This window comes from Chelonia mydas, chromosome 4, assembly GCF_015237465.2.
Source record: "Chelonia mydas isolate rCheMyd1 chromosome 4, rCheMyd1.pri.v2, whole genome shotgun sequence".
Lineage (NCBI taxonomy): Eukaryota > Metazoa > Chordata > Testudines > Cheloniidae > Chelonia > Chelonia mydas.
The window spans coordinates 4,279,018-4,300,856 of record NC_057852.1 but is presented as its reverse complement, the minus strand read 5'-3'; the positions used below and the strand labels follow the sequence as shown (position 1 = coordinate 4,300,856).

Here is a 21,839-nt window from a genome sequence, read left to right as displayed (position 1 = left end):
GGGCCGGAACCCGGAGCAGAGGGCGGGTCTGGGTTCCCCCCAACCCACCACTACAGAAACACCTCCTGGGAGGGGAAAACAGGCCCCTGTCAGGACAGGAGGCTAAACTGTTTTGGCATGAGGCCGTAGGAGCAACAGAGACTGTGGGAATTCTCTCACCAACCTCCTTGCTGGCTTAAGATGAAAAGGGCTCAGCAGTCTGTATCCCTGGCCCTAGAGAGAGAAGGGCTATGTGGAGGGTTGCAGTGAGCCTCTGAAGCTAGCAAAAACCGCCTGGAAGTGCAGGACCCACGGGGACAAGGTCGGGGCTCTGCCACACTGACTCTATAAAATTCTCATTCCCTTGATGTTCCCTGTCAAGTTATAGACAACTGCAAAGATAAGTCAAAGTCTAAGCCTAAACTACTTTGCTGTGCCCCTTTAAACTGTTAATATTTGTAAACTAGTTTCAGCAGCAAGTTCTTCATTTAGGGCAGTGGTTCTCAAGCTTGCAGCCCAGTCAGCACACAGCTGCGGCCCATGTGACATCCTCAGGGCCATACAGGCAGAATATATATTGTGTGGATGCGGCCCACGTAACAGAGAGCTGCATATGTGGCCCACAACGGCCCCATATAATGAAGCGGACTTCCATATGAATGTTGCTAACTAATGCTAGGGGTTATTTACAGACAGTTTTCATAGAGAGCGAGTGTTTACTAGCCATTAATAAAAGGTATAGATAAGCCACAAGTTTAATAAACTTTATTTAATCATGACTATGCTTAGGAAAATACACTCCTAAAGGTTAATATAATGCAATTTAGTTTAACTTTACACTACATTTTGGACAAAAGACTTGTACATAGTTTAGGTAAAACAGGACTTGTGATCTGGTTTGTTTTACATCTATTACAAATGTATAAAAGGTTGTCATGCACTACAGTAGATAAACAGCATGAAAAAAATTACCTTTGGTTTAATTCAGAAAATAATACAAGTATTGCACTGTAAAAGCTTCAAACATGGTGCAACAAAACATTATAAAAATGTTTCAGTGCCAGCTTACAAAAGTTTGTTAGCTAGTGTAATTTTAGAAAAAAGCATATGTACATGTGAAACAATTCCATTAGCTAGCTGGATTCAGTTAATATTGTATGTAAATCAGGTATCTACACCACCAAGGTTCAAGAGGTGTCTTGAATTTGGTTTAACACTTATTAGCTACATTATTACTCTGTTGAAATCAACAACGTTATTGGATGCTAACTGACCTGTCAGTTCAAAGGATGTACAGTTCCAGCCTAGTTTATCAAAATTCAAAAATAGTAACTACGTTACCATGGATTACAAGTTCCTGGTTATCCACTTTTTAGGTCATTTCTTGTGATGGTCACTTTTTGAGTGTACATTTACATATATGTGAAAGCCACAAACACCATGTTACTCAGTATGGGATTGGCAGTGTGGGATAGCATTACATGGAAGCCTGCAGTAATCCCTCCAGCCACATCTTAAGGTGGGATATTGTTACAGGCTTTGTCGCCCAGAGAAGCCCTATGAGAGGGAAGAAGTACTGGCAACAAAGTATACCAAATAATTTAACGTTCTTGGAAAAGAAACACAATGTGGTACATATGTTTAAAGAGAGAGTTGAAAAATACATATTTTAGAACACACAAGGTAGGTTAACCTAAGTTTTACACCCTATTTCAAATATTCATTAGCAATGTCTAAGCATATTGTTAGAGATGAGTGACATAGTACATCTTTTGCTGCTTTACGTTCACGTACTTCCAAATTCCTACCTTTAACTCTATTAAAAGCAAATCAGAAAAATGGAAATTCCAACATGGTTTCAGTCTCATATCTGAAGTATTTCAAGGCAAAAAGATCACATCTCTGGTATATTTTTAAGTAGGAAGAATCCACATTTTATTTTTGTTCATACTTAACACATTAATTTTCACTTTCAAATCTTGTGATAAGGAATATTGCCTAATATAGGCATTATTCTTTTCATGGAGTCCCTGTGAGCATAAAGTAAAAAGTATTCAGCCCTTTTCCCAGCAGTGTACAGTATTTACTTGGAGGAACGTAAGTCTGCTTTGAGTTAATGGCAGATCGTTTAAATTTAACTCATCTCACTGCCATATTTTAACTTCCAGCTCAAAAACCAGGCTTGTCCAAAAACTTTATCTGAATGTAATTAAAGTTCTTGAAATCTCTTGCAAGATGGTAATTGCTCTTTTAAAAAATATGAAGGTATCCATAAAACCTCTACACGTCACTGGAATTCCCAGCCTCTGTTCAAATCTCTTACACAAGATGGTAACATTTTATACATAAAAAGATAACACACTATTAACAAGAAAAGCTATCGCTAAGACTATCATAACTGGTTGTTTAGGAAGACAATTCAACTAGGTTTATTTTCTAAATGTTTTAACATAAATATAGTTGCAACTTGATCTTCAGTTGACAATGATTGTCACAGCCAAGGAAAGCACTGAACGCTATCTAATCACACACAAACTCTCTATACATTATACAATTTATTTCTGTCTTGAGGGATCTCCCCCCACACGCAAATCTTTGGCCTTCCACTACCAATCCCCCCCAGAAGCAGAAGCAGTATACTGTCTTTGTTCTCTATTCATTCAAGTTATATTTATGCACACAGATGTGCAGTTTCCAGAACTAGTTACGTCTCTAGACAAAACAAGAAGTAATCAGAATAAATACAAACTCTGCTGTCCCCTGGGGTGGGGGAGGAAAAGAACAGTAGGAGTTTATTTTTCTTTCTTGGCAGAGTTCATATTTAGAGGACTTGTCACAAAATGCCTTGGCAGATGAGCTTACCCACTGGGGGGCTCTCTTCAGCTGACATTTGCATCCACAACTACTGCTCCACAGAGGTCTAGCAAGCATTCAGGGCTGAAAAGCCAGGGAGGCTGCGCCCTATCCCAGAGGCATAAATGTGGATTCCCCTGCTGCAGAGATTTTTTTTTTTTTTTGCCTATTTGTTTTTGCAACTGGTTGGCACACAGCTAGCACACATGCAGCCTTCCTAGCACTTGCATGCCTCAGAAGATCATCTGTGTTTTGTTCTGGATGGAGCCCTGTATTCAAATAGTACTTATGTCTTTCCTCACATATCAGCATGAGTTTATAATAATGGTCACCAATTTATTTTCTCTTTAACAGATCAAGGCTATTTTTTTAATTGTTTAATTAAATCTTGAATGAATACAGAACAGAAAATTCTACATCTTTCCTAATTCCAGGTTTGTTGCTTACCAGTCTTTTCTTGGTGGATGGGATTTTGGATTTGGACGATCTACACTTACATCCGTGCTACAATTAGTTTTAATCCTGTAGATTGAGAGTTGCCCCACATTGAAGTGGAGAAGAAAAAAGAAAACAAGGTTTATAGAAATATGCAGTCTGTTTCCCTCTAGAATGAATATTCCACTTTATGGTGATCAGAAGTTATAAATTAATTAAAATGAATGCACTAAGTATCACAAATATCAGAAGTAATATTTTCTTGACAAAATACAATGAAAATGCCATGAATATGGTTATTCAAAATGTTTTGAACCTACATCAGCTTCCTTTGCCCAAAAAAAGATACAATTTTAAAGCTACTTAAAAAATATAACCAAAAACTCCATAATTTTACCAAATTCATGCACAACCAATAATACCCCACGAAAACAAGAAAAACTGTAGCAAAGAGTATCAAAGAAAACTGGCCCATGGTAAGCAACAAATCTGAAAGTTTCAAAATAAAGAAAAAAATTACATGAACAAAACCAAACATGCATATATAATGTACATATACTGCACAAATGCTATTCCTAAAGGATTAAACTGCATAGGTAAAAATCAAAAATATAATGTGCAATATTTTAAGCCCTTAAAGCACAATCAAAAGTAAAGAATAAAAAAAAAAACATAACACTTGCTCCCCTCATAACTATGCCAATTACAACTACAGTTTCAATTAATATATTTACCAAGATCTGCGATCGAAAGTTGGAAATACTACTTCCAAATTTTGGCTTTCTGCTCATGATTAGGGGATTTGAAATGTATATTCAAAATTACAATTATCTCAAATCATTATGTTTATCTCTAGACAAATTTGATTTGTTTTACAAAGTGCTCTTTTTATGAAACAGAAGCCATCTTCCTTGTAGAAAAATCAATTAGTAGTTGATACGAAGATATGTTAAGATAATCGAACTAAAACTTAATTTGAGGAAAAACTGACAGCTAAGAACAAAAAGGTTCTTATGGTTCAAAATGCATCTGAATTATGCAGGTGTAGCTATAGTCTGTTTACTAAAACTCAATTTATAAAATAATTTGTGCATAAACGAACAGACTTGAGGCTTACGCTGATTTAATAGGATACAGCCTCACATACCCTACCTACGTGCCTTCTTTAATCAAGAGATACAATTAATGAATTCAACATTACACAAGTATTTTCAACTTAAAAAAAAAAAAAACTAGACACTAATTAAAGCAAACCATGCTTTAAAAAGACTACAACAGCTGTACATAAACTGTGTAAGATGTTACAGACACAAGGATAAACTTGCCATCAAACTGCAATTTGGTTATTCCTGCCCCTTTGTTGCCTTCTCAAGATAATACACGTTCACTAAGTGGCGATTGAGGTGCTTACTGTATTCGCCTTCTTTTTTAAATGAGCGGTCACAAAAAATACACACATAGTTCTCCTTTGTAACCTTTGCCTCTGCAGCTTCCTGTGATGCTTTGCTACTTGTTTCCTCTGGCACAGATCGAGCACCATTTAACCCGGAATCATCACTTCCTTCTGACATGTTGTCACTTATATCACTGCCATCATGACTGTGGATGCCTTCGTCCTCATCAATTTCCTGAGATTCATTCACTGCCATGTTATCTGCAGATGACAAAGCCAGAGTTTCTTTAGGGTCTTGCTCACATTTTTCTGGTGGTTGGGGTGCTGGTTCTTCAGCTGGTAAATCTGTTTTGGACAGATCTACTGGATCTGGATTAGTCACAGTTTCTGTCTCACAAGTTTGCACCAGCTCCAGCTGATGCGCCAAATATGGTAACGCATCCTTTGGCACATCTAGGTTTTGTTGAGAGGATGATGTGCTAGGAGACTCCTCAGAGCAAGTGACCTGCTCTTTATCTGGCTGTTCTTCAACTTCTTTCTGATAAACAGTTTCTTTATTCTCCTCCTCTGAAGTGGGCATTTCTTGGTCTTTTACCTTTGGGTTTACATTTTCATCCCGAAGCTGTGGGGGAAGTTGTCCCTGGTCCTGCACACACTCTCCATCAATAGTCTGGCTTTCCCCATCAGGAATCTGGCTGTCAGTGTTCACTAACAGTGGACTAACAACAGGATCTGGCTCCTTCTGCTCGTCATTCCCATCACTGTCAGACTTCCCCTTTTTGTCCTGTTCTAGGAGAGAAGACTTTTCAGGGATTACCTCATCTTGGATCTTTTCCTGATCAAGTTTATTGCTTTTCTTACTATGCTTATTTTTCAAAGCTTTCTTTTTTCTGTTTTTCTTAAGGCAAGAGTTCAGTTTTTTAGGCACCTCCAATTTGACTTCACTCTTTTGAGCTTCCTGACAGTTTCTGGATTTATTTTCCACTTTCTTTTTCTTTTTTGCTATTGTTTGTGTGTCATTTTCAAGATCTTGCTTTGAGGAAACTAACGCAGCCTCTGCTTTTCTTTTAGTCTTCTTTCTTTTACTTGATTTCTCTTTACTTTTGTCAATTTTAATATCTACCTCCTTGTTTTCAGAAGCTGATTTACGACTCCTGGTTGTCACCTGGCCTACACAAACGCTGCTGGCTGGTTTCTTTTCTTTTGATAAGCTCTCTTTTTTCTCCACTTTTACAGCTCCCTCATTTTTCTTTTCAGATGAATCTCCTTTCATTTGCTCTTTCTCCATCTTGTCATTCATGCTTTCAGAAAAGTCAGTTTCACTCTTTTTAGTCCGTAGTTTCACTTTGGAAACATCCATTGTGATATCCGAACAATCAGGATGTCTGGATTTGATGTGATACTGCAGGTTACATTTCTTGGATGCAGCATAATCACAGACAGGACAAAGGAACTGGCGTGGGTTGACATGGAGTTCTACATGCTTTTTGAAGTTACTTCGGTCAGCTGTTTTGTAGTCACAGTGTGGGCAAGTCAGAGGTTTGGGCCCATTGTGAACCTGCCTTGCATGACGAGTTACTTCATGCTGGTTTGAGGCCACATAGCTGCACTGATCACATTTAAATGGCTTCTCACCTGAGGAAGGAGTGGGGAATTATGATTAATAAACATAAAAGAAACAATTACTCAACATTATATAGGTACATACATGAATTTTTTTTAAATTGGCCATGCTCCTTTGTTAAAAGTACGTCAACTTAAGAAATCCAAAATCATAATTTTATAGTCACAAACACGTTCACAAAGACACCAACAACAACACAAAGAAAAGAGAAGGAAAAACAAAACAACCAAACAAGCAGTAACTACATCACACTCTGTCTATGAATACATACCGGAATAGATCATTCTATAGTAATATTAGCAAATGGAATCCATACCCAACTGGTCCATTGAATGCATTGTAGAAAAATGGAAATTAAGAGGTGATGAATAATCGTCTTACACAAATATTTCCAAAAAAGTCCAACTTTACAAAGGGTTAATATACTTTCTATTTGCACTGAAAATGAAATGGATGAAAATTGATTCTTACACATGGCAAGCAAAGCAATAAAGCACACTTTAAAAATAGAATTTTCTGGAAAAAATGTACACCATTCAAATGATTACCCCTATTAATTCAATTCTCTGAATTTTTACTTTAAATATTAAAATATTACTTTGTATTAAATATAATGTGCAAATCCTATTTGGTTTAGCATTTGCATGTTAGTTTTAGAAACAGAAGACCAATTCCATTGAGCACATCTCTCTCATATCATTGATGAAGTCCTAGGGCACCTGCATTTTTGCAGCATTTCTTGACAAGGGTATTACAAAACATATTGTCTAGTGTGTGAGTTTACTGCGAACTACTTTGGTTTATTTCACATAAATGCAAATGTGCAAAAAAAAATTTTAGTGTAACAAGACAAGTTCAACAGTTTTGAAAAATACGCAAAAAAAACCCCAAAACAGTAATAATTAGGTAAGCTGTCATCCAGTCCTAGTGTCTTGTTATTTAATTTAGCAGTTTACCCTAGCACCTTCTCTTTAGACACCTTAACCCCTGGCAGTACCTCTTTTTATTAACTGACAAAATGTAGGTCTCTCTCAAAGATCTTCTATGTTGAGAATGCAAAGAAATCATTTAGCTTCTTTAATGTCCTAATTCTCCTTAATTGTTCCATTTATCTCTAGTAATCCAGCAGACCCATGGCATTCTTCAGGGTATGTCTATACTGCAATTAAAAACCAACAGCTAGCCTGTGTCACCTGACTTGGGCTTGTGGGGCTCAGGCTGAGAGGCTGTTTAACTGCAGTACAGGCATTTGAGCCTGGGCTGAAGCCCGTGCTCTAGGACCCCATGAGGTGGGAAGGGTCCCAGATCTCAAACTCCAGCCTGAGCCCGAACAGCTACACTGCAATTAAACAGCCCCTTAGCCCGAGCCCATGTCAGCCACACGGGTCAACTGTGAGTGTTTAATTGCACTGTAGATGTCAGAGGGCTCCTGCTTCTGATATACTTAAACAATTTTCTTGTTTGTTTTTGTATCTTTGGCTATTTGTTTTTCAAATGTCCATTGAGCCCTCTAATTTCCATCTTAAATTTAACTTGTCCTAATTCAAATTTCACTCTATTGGCTTCACACGGGCTACATTTCAGTTTTTTGAAGGGTATCTGTGTGGCTTTAATAACTTCTGGTCCTTTGCTATTTAATCCCGCTGGAGTTTTGTTTTGTCTTTTGCTTTCCCCTTTCTTTGTTTGTTTAGAGCTCTGCATGTTTTCTGTGTCACTGTTAGGATATAATTAAGTTGTCTCCCTTGCTAAGTCTAAGGATTTTAATTTCCTCACTTCTGACTTTAGAATCTTTTAAATATTGTTTATATCACAACAGCACCTTAGAACACCAAGCACAGAGCAGAAGTGCGCTGCTTTTTGTTGTTGTTTTTTTAAACGATCTTCCTCTTTTAGTTCCCCCTCTAATCCTCCTTTCTCAAGTTTAGCATCACAGTCCTAGTGTTTGGTACGGTACAATCCCTTCCCTGAGGAGCCTGAACTTAATTACACGATTATCACCAATAATTAGTGGATCAGCTATATTTTACTGTGTGTTACTTAGAAGTAGGTGAAGAGCACCTCTCCCTTTGCATGCTCTAGAATTATCTGTTCCAACTGCTTACGGTGCTCAGAAATTGCTTCTTTAAACCATGTCAAGACATGGTATTAACAGGAGTGTTGAATGTAACACACATTGCCCTGTTCCACTCGGTACTGGTGAGGCCTCAGCTGAAGTACTGTAACCAATTCGGGGGTCACACTTCAGGAACAATGGGGGAAAAACTACAGAGAGTCCAGAGGAGAGCAACAAAAATGATAAACAGTTTAGAAAACCTGACCTTATGAGAAAAGGTTAAAAAAATGGGCATGTTTAGTTTGAGAAAAGAAGACTAAGGGAGGAATCTGGTAACAGTCTTCCAATGTATTCAGAGCTGTTCTAAAGAAGACGGTGTTCTCTATGCCCACTGAAGGTAAGAAAAGTAGTAATGTGCTTAATCTGCAGCAAGGGAGATTCAGGTTAGATATTAGGAAAAACTTTCTAACTATAACTATATTTAAACTCTGGAATAGGCTTCAAAGATAGAATCCCAGTCATTGGAGGTTTTTAAGAACAGGTTGGACAAACACCTGTCAAGAGATGGGCTAGGGTTACTTGGTCCTGCCTCAGCGGGCGGCGGGCTGGACTAGATGACCTGTCATGGTCCCTTCCAGCCCTACATTTCTAGGATTCTATGACATACAACCACTTATATGAAAATAGTTACATATGCTATTGCTGCTTTATTAGACTTAGTTGTCTCTTTCATCTCTTTCAACATTGCACACACAATATTTTGTTCCTGGTCTGGAGGCCGGTAACATAATCTGACTACTACATTTATAGGTTTCAGAGTAGCAGCCGTGTTAGTCTGTATTCGCAAAAAGAAAAGGAGGACTTGTGGCACCTTAGAGACTAACAAATTTATTTGAGCATAAGCTTTCGTGAGAAGTGAGCTGTAGCTCATGAAAGCTTATGCTCAAATAAATTTGTTAGTCTCCAAGGTGCCACAAGTCCGCCTTTTCTTTTTACTATATTTATATTCTTCTGATTTAGGATTTAGATCCTGCCCTCATTACTCAGGCAAGAGTCACAACTAAGGCAATAGGTATAGTGTAGGCTGAAGTTCACATTGAGGTTTTCCTAGAGCTACAACTGAGTTGTGCTTGTGACTATCACCTCAATACAACAGCAGCTGTACAACAGTAAATGCTGCCCGTTCCTAAACAAGATGTGTAAAAGAGAGACCAAACACAGTTACCATAGGTTACTGAGAACACAAGCATGACTTTACCAACGTGAAATAAATGACAGTGACAATTACCACCTTGGCCTTAAATCCTAGGGAACATGACTGTGTAAACATTTTCTGCAATTTTTTTTTTTTTGGTGATACTGTGCATAAAAGCTAAATAAGACATTTTCTTACATCAAGTGGACATAACCGTGACAGATTTTTATTTAATTACCAAGCATAAATTAACTATTCTCTCGGAATTGCTGAAACAGATATACATTAGATATTACAGGCTAGATCCTCACCTGGTGTGCACTGTCACAGCTTCACTACTTCAACTGAGCTATGACAATTTACACGAGCTGAGGATCTGTTCCCACACTCTTCATCCTATTGCTCCTGAACCTATATCATGCCTTAAAAAGTACAAAGGAATGAAGGTTCTCTACCAAGCCTTGGAATGTACCTTGGATAGCAATGGGAAAATATTTATTCCTTCCTTACAACTTTCAATAGTAATACTTTGTACTTGTATAGCCCCTTTCATCTAAGGATCTCAACTACTTTTCAAATAATGAAGTAAACTTGACATCATCACTTTTAACCTTGCCATCTTCAAGTAAACCAATAATGGTGGTAAGGAGCAGTGCAGAGTCTCTTCTTTACAAACAATATTCATTTACTAATGCAAAAATTTAGCATAGTCTTCTTTTTCCTGTCCCGGAGATTTTACCTACTTTTTCAAAATCTATCCAAATTAACCAAAGCTTCACTATCTAACCCAAAACGTTTTTTTATAGGACAAGATATTAACACTTTTTGCATGTCACTTTATACATAGTAAAAAGAGTGAAGTAAGAACAGGCAGCATTTGAGTAAAACTGCTTAATTTAACAATCTGATTCTAATGGTCCACCCCAAGCAGGAAACCACTAGGATACCAGATATCCTGTTCTTTAATCAACAGTGCCTGTTTGAACTGCACAAGATTAAAAATGTCCTCTTAAAAAGCTAGATCATTTTCATTATGATCATTTAAGCTCGGACAACACTAAACAAATTTAAAAAATATTTTCTATGGAATAAACCAAAAAGTAACTAGCTTATTTCTGGGTTACTGTGATTACTGCCTTTTTACCAACCTGAATGAGTTCGCATGTGCCTGGTTAAATGAGTCTTCTGAGAACTTGAATAGGGACACATAGCACATTGATAGGGACGCTCTCCTGCAAAAACAAACAGTGAGTTCAAATAAAAACAAAACATGGTAAATTCAAAAAGCCCCACACTTCCTGAGTGATGTAGCAATGCCAACAAAAGCCGCAGTGTAGGAACAGCTATGCTGATGGAAGAGGGAGTCTGTTGACATTGCTAACTTCGTTCAGAGAGGTGGTGTTCCTGGACTGACAGAAAAACTCCTTCTGTTGGCGTAGGCTACATGTACACTCTAGGGCTACGTGGTATAGTCTCTGTAGTGCAGATGCACTCTGGGTGTCCCCTGATAGACAAGCCAGTGCCTTTTTCATTTTTAGGTTAATCTACTTTCAAGATAAACAAACATAAAATGCATTCACTATTCTGGATTAACTTCATTTCTAGATAAACCCTAGCACAAGTAAAGTCCTTAGTGAAGACAAGGCCGTTTTAGTATTAACACGTGTTAAGCAGGTCAAGGTAAATCCTAGGCTCCCAACTGGTGTTTACTTGGACCGGGAAAACACATGAAAGTTACACGCTTCCTTGTCTTCACTAGGATTTTAAGAACACACCTTTTTCCTAGTGTGGACACATCCAACGGCGGTAGGGACAGGTCTAGGGATAGGGCTGAGATTGTTTGGGAGTTTCTGTGGCTTGGTCTATGCTACAGACTTATGTCGGCAAATCTACGTCACCCGAGTGTGTGGAAAATCCACGCCCCCTGAGCAACGCAGTTAAACCAACCGAATTCCTGGTGTAGACAGAGCTATGTCGATGGAAGGGCTTCTCGCATCAGCATAGGTACCGCCTCTCAGGGAAGAGCATAACTACGCCCATCAGTGTAGGCGGCGTCTTCACTAAGCACTGCAGCTGTGCCACTGCAGCGCTGTCCCTGTAGACGAGCCCTTTAACTAAGCTTCTTCCTCCCACCCATCCAATTATACAACCATTGTTAATTAGATCAGCAACTGAAAGAAAAATTCCACCCTAAAACATTTTAATCCCCCTCCTAACACAAAGTTAATTCTCCCCTACTTAAAACAATGTGGGAGATTTATGCTAGACACATAAAATGAAATTAAGGGAGGAGTGGGTCTACTGTTGTAAAGCAGTAGCTGTGTTTTTAAATGCCTCCTCCAAGCAGATGAGACTTTCTTTACAATCTGAAACTACATGAGCAAAGGTCCTGCTCTGTTTTAGTTTGTCATTGCTTGTTACCAGTGCTTTTTCATTTCATAGTCTTGATTGAATGACAAATTTAAAATTCAGAAATATTACACTTTTAGCTAACTTTAAAGGGGGTGCAGCAATTTAAATAATTGATTTAACTTACTGATTCCCTTGAGACTGACAGACAAATGCAGGAACACTGAGAGCCCAGGTACGGAGGCTGGGTTTTGCTGTAGGTACATGCATACTTGGGCTAGGCTATCCTCAGATGCTCAGACCCTGATGCCAATCACTGTGCAACAAAGGCATACCCTTTGTTTCTGTATAAAACAGTGAAAGGTACTACAAACTTTCAACATATTAGAAAAGTAATGGTGAACTCTCTTATGGACACACACCAAAATTTAAAAAAACAGTAGCCTGAAAAGGTAGGCTCCTACGGGTGGAATTTTCAAAAGCACCTTAAGCGATGCAGAGTTTGTCTGCACAGCTCCACAGTACTGTAGGGTACACTCTGTAGGGGTGTAAACTACAGAGCCCTGTAATGCAACAATTTTCAAACTGTGGATCAGGACCGCAAAGTGGATCACATCTCCGTTGTAATGGGGCCACCAAGGCTGGCATTAGACTTGCTGAAGCCCATGCCCAAGCCCCACCACCTGGGGCTAAAGCCGATGGCGAAGGGCTTCAGGCCTGGGCACAGGGCTCAGGTTACAAGCTCCCCGCCTGGGGCTGATGCCCTTGGGCTTCAGCTTTGGCCTCCCAGCCTGGAGCAGTGGGGCTCGGGCAGGTTCAGGCTTCAGTCCACCCTCTTGGGGACGTGTAGGAATTTTTGTTATCAGAAGGGGGTTGCAGTGCAATGAAGTTTGAGAACCCCTGTGTAACATGTTGTGCTCTGTGTGCAGACCTTGCTGGTGCACTCTATACCTGGGGTATAGGCTAAAGTCCGAGTGCCGCTTTCACTCTGTAGTGCTTTCATTGCTCCAGTGCTTTCCCACAATTACCCCCGTGTGCCCAGAAGGACACTCTCCCACAGAGCTGCTCAGCTTACCACAGCTGAACCAAGGGATATGATCGCAGAAGTCCTAAGAGCACAGCACCAGAGTGGACATGGTAACTCAGGTAGGGCTTTGCCATGTGGCTGCTCACTTTTGAACTAGGCTAACCCGGGTGCCCACTCCCAAATTAACTCTGTAGTGAAGACATACACATTGACTTCAATCTGAAAACCTGAGAGACATAACGCCTGATCAAAGCATTTCAGCTCTCTTGATGCGTGGAGGTTCAATATGTGAGAAGGCAGTGGTGATTGCAAATATAGCAGTCTATTTATGTCTCAATTTTGTGTCTGAGTTTGTGTTGTTCTCACAATAAGGATGATTATCAGTCCTTGGACGTATCTTTTTCATCATACAGGAGCATTTTAAGTGTGAAACTAATTAGTAGAAAAAAATCGATATGCAAAATCTGTAATTCTAATAACAATTAGGAAACTGATTTAAGAAAGAACATCCACTTCAGCAATTTCAGACTATTAAATGGAAAATAAACAATCAGCAACATCAAAATAAAATATTTGATATAGAAAATTTAATTATTATTGTAAAAGCTACATAAGAGAGGTTCAATCAGAGCAGAGGTGGGCAAACTTTTTGGCCCAGGGCCACATCGGGTACAGAAACTATATGGAGGGACAGGTAGGGAAGACTGGGGGAGGCTATGCCGCCCCAAACAGCGAGGCGTGGCCTGGCCCCGCCCCCATTCCAGCCCCCTGGAACTCCCACCCCATCCAACCCCCCCTGCTTCCCACCCCGGCTGCCCCCCGGGGACTCCTGCATCCTATACAAACACCCCTGCTCTCTGCCCCCTGACCATCCTCTCCGGACGCCCGTCCCCTATTCAATCCCCCCTGCTCCCCACCCCCTGACCACCCCGGGACCCCCGCCCCATCCAATCTCCCCTGCTCCCCACCCCCTGACCGCCCCCCTGGGGCCTCCTCGCTCCCTATCCAACCCTCCCTACCCCATGTTACCTGTGGGGTGGGAGAAAAAGGGGCTCAGTCCTTTCCCTGTGAGTTTCCCCTGCTCGTTTGGCTGCTCTCCCTGGCAGTCGGGAAGAGCTCGTTCCCTTTCTGGGCTTGGCTGCTGGGGACAGGGGCCAAGCATGCTGGACGTGGAGGGGGGCCCTGGTTTGCTCTGCCTCTGTCCCTGGCAGCAGGGCCCAGGCTCCTTGACCGCCTCCCTGCAACCCTCCCTGCTCCTTGCCTCCCTCCACCCCCCCCATAACTCTCCCTGACCACGCCGCCCTGGAGCACCAGGTCTGGCAGAGCTATAGCCGTGCTGCCCGGCCGGAGCTGCAGCCACGCTGCCCAGGCGCTGGGGGAACTGTGACTGCGAGGGTGGCAGGGAGGGAGGGGAGAAGAAGGGAAGGGGCCAGGGGTTGGGCTCCGCCCCGCTCTCCAGTCTGCCATGGAGTTGGGCTGGCTCCTCTGCAAGCCTGTTCTGACCCCCAGGGAGCTCGGGGGCCAGAGGGAAGGATGTGGCCCGCAGGCCGTAGTTTGCCCCACTCTGAATTAGAGTGTTACCATAACAATAGTGAGTTTAACAGAGGGGCAGCAATCTAAAGACATGGAGACTGTAACAAATCAGAGTTTTAAACAAAAGGCAAAACAGCTGTGTAGCAATCAGCATAGACTGTTTAGCCTGGCTGGCAACAAACCCAAAACTAACTACTTCTTCAATTCCACTTCCTTCCATCTCACATGCATACCCCTCATTTCCAATAAAATAGATGTATCTCAAACAAATCAGAAGCAACTACCTAGGCTGGATGTTTCATAAGGCACTGTAAATACAAAGTTCAGTTTTGACCAGTAATAAGGACACTTCCAAGTAAAGAACCATACGTATAGACTGCCACAGTTACTCAAAAAAAAAAAAAAACAAAAAAAAAAACCTATCTTGTACTTGTTTTATTTGATTTTTTTTAAAATAGCTTCCCTGTTTAATTTATTGGTGAACTAGTAGCAAACATTTGTCAATACAAAACATTTAATGAAATCATAAATGCAGCACACTATTTTACAGAGATCCAAACACTGGCAAACAAGCCCTTGTACCCCAGCATGAAAAATGATCAAGGCTCATTTCTTCTTTTGCTCATTTATTCCCTTCTGAAACATTATAACTGCTGTTGCTGTGTAGTATTACCCACCCCAAATGGAGTGATCAACTAAATGCTGTCTCTTGCTTTTGAGTTAGAGCCTATGCAATGCTGAGCACCCTTATCTCAATGAGAGCTTTTGTGAGTTTATCAGACTGATAAACTGACTCAGCTGACTGCAGCATCCAAACAAAAGTGGGGAAACTTTAAAGAGCCACCATTAATTAACCAGAAATTAAGACAATTTTTAAAAAATAATTAAAAGTAGTTTCACGGAATTCCACTTGATCTTTAGCCCCACTATTTTAGTGATTTTACAATCACATTTTATAATTTCTAAAAAGTTTTCCCTCTCCTAGTGATCCTTGAAAGGTCCACACCAACAAAAGCAGAAACTGACTAACTACAGGGAAAATGGTGAAACTGACCATACACAAAGTGCTGTCAAATGCACAAAATAAACTGAAAGACAGGAACATATTGGTTTATTCCTAATCTCTTTCAGTTACAACCATCTTAGGTATGTAGTAGCGTTGTAGCCATGTTGGTCCCAGAATATTAGAGAGACAAGTCGGGGAGGTAATATCTTTTATTGGACCAACTTCTGTTGGTGAGAGAGCATGAAAGCTTGTCTCTCTCACCAACAGAAGTTGGTCCAATAAAAGATATTATAACTTCACTCACCCTGTCTCTCTAATAATCTTAGGTGTGATTTTAAAAATAGCAACTAAAGTATTTGCAGACAGAAGTGTGATTTTTTTTTTTTTAAGCTGATGGTGTCCTCTGAACAAGATACTTCTTTTTGGCAGATATGAGTACATTTTAACATAGATAAGAAACTAAGGGCACAGACTAATACAGGCTGGCACCGTACAAGCTTCTCTATGTAGCTTCACCACTGCACCTCAGTCCTGACCAGCAAATCTCATGACTCCAGTCCTGGACTTCTAAACAGAGATTTCGAACTGTGCAGGAGATTAAGTCACTAAAAACATTTTACTTGGGTTAGAAATACAAGGAGAAATTCTCTGTGCACTTTGTTCAGCCAGCACAGCCCACGCAGTAGGAAGAACCAGGTCAGAAGGAGAGGGGCCAGCCCAGGCCAACTGGAAGAGGTGATGATTGAGTCTCTCTCCCTGAGGTAATCTCCAATGGCTAAATTTAAAGCTGCCCCCAGGAGGAGTGACCACATTGCCACCTAACCCAGCCACATGTGAATCCCCTTCTGTGCCACAGAAGCAGAGAAAGAATTTTATCCCATTATCCCAGGAGTGAATCTGGTCAAGCAAACACCAATTGTGATTAAACATAAAACTGGTGGCACTGGCAGCCATTTTGCTAAAAAGTAATAGCACTTGTGACATTGACAGCATAGGAGCCCTACGTAGGAGATTTGGAAACTGGTTGCTCATGCTTAAAAATATCTTGTTAAAATAGCAAAATATTTAGACCAAGTTCTGTCCTGCCCTACTCCTGGAGCCACTTCACAGAAATTCCTGAGACTGCACTTGGTGCAAGGCAAAATGAGGCCCTAATTTTTTTCTTCAGACTGTTAGTAGCAGATTGGAAACTGATTCAAAATCTCTTAAATGGGACTCCTGTGTGCTAACAAATGATGTACCTATTTCTCTTGGATACTGCAGGGATGGGAATCTAGAAACATCTGAGCCCCAGATACATGTCATAGCTTCAGTAGGCCCAGCTTACTGTACATACGAGGGACTCCTGGCAGCCCTCCATTCCCCCCTCAAGCTTCCTGTGGGCCACCCTCCCATCTATTTTAGAGACTCTCTGCAACCCACTTGCTCCCTGCCTCATGCCATAGCTGTGTCCCCCTCATACCATACCATTCTTGCACCCCATCATGGGTTTTGTGCGATTCCCCTGTTCCCCACCCCCAAGCCAGGATTCTGTGTACACCCCCTGTTCCATCCATACCAGCATTCCCCGCCCTGCCATGGCTCTGTGCCTTCCCCCGCATTATTACTTCTCTTCTTTCTGTCTGGGAGGTAAGAAAGTCAGGGTGTCAACATGTTGAAATCTATTGGGAGAATGGGCAAAGGGATGAAATCGGGGTATTGTTATGTCAGAAGGTGTTAACTCCGGGTTTCTCAAACTGGGAGTCATGACCCCTCAGAGGGTCACGAGGTTATTACATGGGGAATCGCAAGCTGTCAGCCTCCAACCCAAACACTGCTTCACCTCCAGCATTTATAATAGTGTTAAATACTTTTTAAAAAGTGTTTTTAATTTATAATGGGGGTTACACTCAGAGGCTTGCAGAGTGAAAGGTGTCAATAGTACAAAAGTCTGAGAACCAGTGTTAACTGGTATGAACCAGTACCTTGAGCTACAGACTATTGCAGCGGTACTGGAAGCTGTGGCACTGCTAGACAGACAGCAAGGCTTCGGTGTGTCCCCAATTTTCCCCCTCTGGTTTTCCAATTTTCCCCAAAATCAACAGGATTCTGCCCACTGATTCCGAGAACACTCCCTGAAATTCTGGAATTAATTGAATATGGGATTCAAAAGTTATTGCATCACATGCCATCAAGTTGCACAAGCATGGCCAATTAAGATTCATGTAGTTATAGTGGATACTATTCTTAACCTCTCAGCAGGGTTGGTAGTTGCTCAAGGTTTGGGTAGGGTAGTTTCCTTTCTCTCTCTCTCTCTCTGTGTGTGTGAATTCCTTGTTTTCTATTATTGCAATTTAATCTGAAAAAGATCAAGTTTTGTCTCAGCCTTAGGGTAAAATTTTCAAAGGTGCCTGAGTCGCACAGGCCCTTTGAAAACTTTACCCTTAGTCTGATGTCAATTTTGTTTTGTTTTTTAAGTCAGCTGGCCTTCACTTTGCAGGTCCAGAAATTCTAAAGGTAATGAACCACTTTTAAATATATATTCATGTTCTATTCAGGATAATGTGTTTTTTAGACTGCTGAGCTGAGCACATACTCTTAATCTCCCCTTGGACCCACTTCAGAGTATCAGCCGTGTTAGTCTGTATTCGCAAAAAGAAAAGGAGTACTTGTGGCACCTTAGAGACGAAACCAATTTATTTGAGCATAAGCTTTCGTGAGCTACAGCTCACTTCATCTTCATCGGATGCATCCGATGAAGTGAGCTGTAGCTCACGAAAGCTTATGCTCAAATAAATTGGTTAGTCTCTAAGGTGCCACAAGTCCTCCTTTTCTTCTTGGACCCATGACACTGGATGTGTTTTCTCAGTCCTTCAGGACTACGAAGTGCAGTTCATAACAAGTAAAGGCTTCCATGTAGTCGGAAGCTAACCTGGTAATATTATGGGAGTACAACAGTCAAATGGAGAGCCTTATCAGGGTGGAGCAAATCTTGCAAATACAAGAAGCTCACTTAGATATACTTAGTACAGTTCCCCCCATCACCAATATTCCTACTCAAGTACAGATGAAAGACTTACCTGTATGAGTTCGAATATGTTGAATATAATTGTTCTTCCTGTCTGAAAAATAGGAGCACTGGGAGCATGTGTACACCTTTCTAGGAAAATGATTTCTTAGATGTTTCTTCCAATGATATTCACTGACTGTAGTGTAAGTGCATATGGTGCACTTGTAGACTCTCTCATTTTCTCCTGCTTTGTTGTGGTGTTTCAAGTGAGCCAGATAGTGATCATATCTGTTAGTGTTATAGCCACAACGATCACAACGAATAGGCCCCTTAGAGAAATCTGCCTCTTCTGTTGTGCAAGAATCAGATTCTTTGACCTGGACTTGCTTCTCTGCATTTTCTTCTACAATGAATTTTTTGGCACTGTGAACCCTAATGTGATGCACAAACTCTTCCTCACACTCTGCTTCATACTGGCATGGCTTGCAACGAAATGGCTTGCTCTTCAAGCTTTTACATTTGTCCTCCGCACTCTCCGAAGTATCTGGTGCTTCCAATGGGAGGTCCTTGTCCAGACTGCAAGTCTCAGGAGTAGGGCAAACTGCTGGACCCTGGGTTTCCACACTAGGAATTTCAAGAGACCCTAATTCCATGTTTTCAGGTTCATCAGGATCACTGTCCACTCTCTGTGTATCTTCCATACCCTCTCCATCACTGTCTGAAAAGTTGCTGTCACCTACAGTTGTCAATTCAGCCATTTGCCTCTCTTCTCCAACCAGGTAATCACAGCAGCTGCCATTAACTTCTCCTGTCAAGGCCACATTTGCCAACATAATAAGCTGAGGGGCTGCCAGCTCAGCTTTGGAAAGGTCATGCAAGTCATACATGTCGTTAGACAATGCCATACTGATGTTAGCATTGCCAGCAAATAGACTGTTCCCACCAGACTGCCCCATCACCTGAGTTGCCATAACAGCAATTCTGTCAAAAAACCAAAAACAAAAACAAAGAACACCAGTAAAAATCTAAATTACAAATATAAAACATCCATTTTGTAATACCCAAAACTAAGAGTGTACTTCAGAAACCTCTGAAAATCTATCCAAGACTGTCAATTATTATTAAATACAAATAGAATAAAAACAAAAAGATTTGGTGAGTTATCTCTTCCTTAGATTAGATAAATATTGTATTTTATTAATTGAGCAAATACTAATTCATTTTTCTTTAAAATTATTTTTACTTTTTGCTCACAAGTATGAACTCACCCTCTGAAAAATCTGCCTTAAATTTTATCTTTATCATTTTTTTTTTAAAAAGTCTACTTTAACTATAATCTAAAACAACTTCTTGATTGCTTTACACTATCACGAGACACATTAGCTTTACAAAATATTACTCATTGTTGAACTAAATTTAGAATATGTCTAAAGATATATTTCTGAATCCCTTCCCCTACCTCCTCTCATTCAAAGCTGGAAGTCACGTATTCCCATACTTTACAGGCTACCCTCTTTGCAAAGAGACTCATTTTGCATCTGCTTCCACAAAAAAATCTGAAAGCTCTTTCTTTCTGAACTTTAGAAGAGTTATGTGAAGTTTGTGAGAAATTGGGAGAGAGCTCTCTTTCTAGTTTCACTTCTCCCATGAATCCAAAAGCTTTGGCGACTGTAAAAGCCATGCTGTGCCTCCATTACCTATGCAGCCATGTCTTAGAATGTGGAAGACTGTGATAACTGGTCAATTTAATTGAATTTGGTGTGGACTCATCACAACTTCCAGATGACTAGAGCTCTTGACAAGTTAATCAGTTCTGTTAATTTCTTCAAGGCCTCTTCAATCAAAGAAGACCACAACAATTAAAACTGTGAGAGAATGAGTGTGATTTTTGTTGGGTTAAAGACCCAGGGAGAAGAATACAGAAGTTACGTTCACCATACTAAAAAGCAAAGTTACTATCAACAACTTTTCCGTATTCGGCCTCCTTTGACTGAGGACTCCTGCTGGAGGGCAAACATCAAAAGCTGCATTTTCAAAGCAACAAATGCCTTTATTTTCAGAGCTAAGCACAGACTTTTCAAGTTCCATCTGGTTTCTCGGAGAGCCAAGCGAGGTCGGCTCGGCCGCGGAGTCGCGATGAAACCAGACGCAATCCGCTCCCATGACACAACATTTCCCCTCGCTCGCAGCCCAGCCCCGGGAAGCCCAGTCGCGAGCTGGAGCCCCGGATCAGCACGCCGGCCCGCTGCTCGCTACAGCCCGGCGTGTCCGCCTCCGCGGGGCCAGGCCCAGCAGCCGACCTCCGCCGGCCGAGCCGCCAGGCCCCGCACGCAGGGCCGGGCCGGGCCGGGGGGCCGCCCGCTGCCAGATTCCTGCGTGTGGCGGTGCCAGCAGCACCGGCGGCGCCTGCATTCCACAAACAGGCATTCGGCCATTTTCTCCGAGACCCAACACAAAGCCGCTGCCGTCCCCCCGCGGCCCCGCTCACCCCGCAGCCTCGGCCGCCGCCGCGCCCCGAGCGGCCCCCGCCGTGCGGCCGGGAGCGGGCGACTTCCCCCCGCCGAGCGCGGCGGCTGCTTCCCCTTCCGAGCGCGGTCGCCCCGCAGGCCCCCGGCCCCCGCCCAGCCCCGCAGGGCAGAGCCGCCCCCGCCCCCCGCGCCCCGGCCCAAGGTCACGCCCCCGCCCCCCCCGCCGCGGAGACCCAGGCCCAGCTCCCGGCAGGAAATCGCTGTCCAGCCTCCCGGGCCGCGAGGCCTGGGGCTCCCGGCGGCGCCGAGCCCCTTCCGGGGCTCTCCCGCCCGCCTCGCCGGCCGCTTCAGGACCAGCGGCCCGAGCAGCTCCGCCGGGCGCAGCGCGAGGCAGGCCCCGGCCCCTTAGCCTTGGTGCTGATCGCCCGCCCCGGCCGGGCCTGGCCGCCCCCGCCGGGCTGCCTCGCTGCAGATCAGCCCTGGACAGCGCCTCTGGCTGCCGCGCCGCCGGGCCAGCCCGCTCCCCGTGGCACTCACCGGCGGGGCCGGGCCGCCGCCCGCCCGGGCTTTGCCCTGCTCCCGAGGGCTGGGGGCCGGGCTCAGGGCGCGGGGCGGCCGCGAGTCTCCTGCGGGCGGCGGGAGGCGCCGCGCATTCCAGCACACCCCGCCCGCAGCGCCGCCAGCGCCGCCCGGCACCGCCCCGCCCCGCCCGCCCGCCGGCCCCCGCCCCCGCGCGGCCCGCCCCGCCCCCGGGGGTGGCCGGGGCGTCAGGCCTGGCGGGCGTGCAGGCAGCTGGCGGGGTGATCGGCGCGAGGGCGGGAGTGGGGGTGACAGGGACCTGCAGGGTGAGGCGGGGCGATGTGGGGGTGATGGATGGGACGGCGGGAGTGGGGGTGACAAAGACCTGCAGGATGCGGGGGGGCAATGGATGGGGG

General features: G+C 42.9%; 1 protein-coding gene across 2 annotated transcripts; it reads right to left on the bottom strand.

The window, feature by feature from the left end:
* Window positions 1-729: 729 nt before the first annotated feature.
* Window positions 730-21,597, bottom strand: REST (RE1 silencing transcription factor). 2 transcript variants are annotated; one of them, XM_037896540.2, is made up of 4 exons: window positions 21,442-21,597; window positions 18,507-19,417; window positions 10,681-10,764; window positions 730-6,295 (listed from the first exon to the last, which is right to left on the bottom strand). In XM_037896540.2, the coding sequence occupies exons 2-4, from the start codon at window positions 19,405-19,407 to the stop codon at window positions 4,611-4,613; spliced, it is 2,670 nt and encodes an 889-aa protein (XP_037752468.1). In that variant the 5' UTR covers window positions 19,408-19,417; window positions 21,442-21,597; the 3' UTR covers window positions 730-4,610. The 2 variants fall into 2 exon arrangements, with proteins under 2 accessions (XP_037752468.1, XP_037752469.1); XM_037896541.2 differs by lacking the exon at window positions 21,442-21,597 and adding an exon at window positions 20,925-20,979.
* Between the last annotated feature and the right edge of the window lie 242 nt (window positions 21,598-21,839).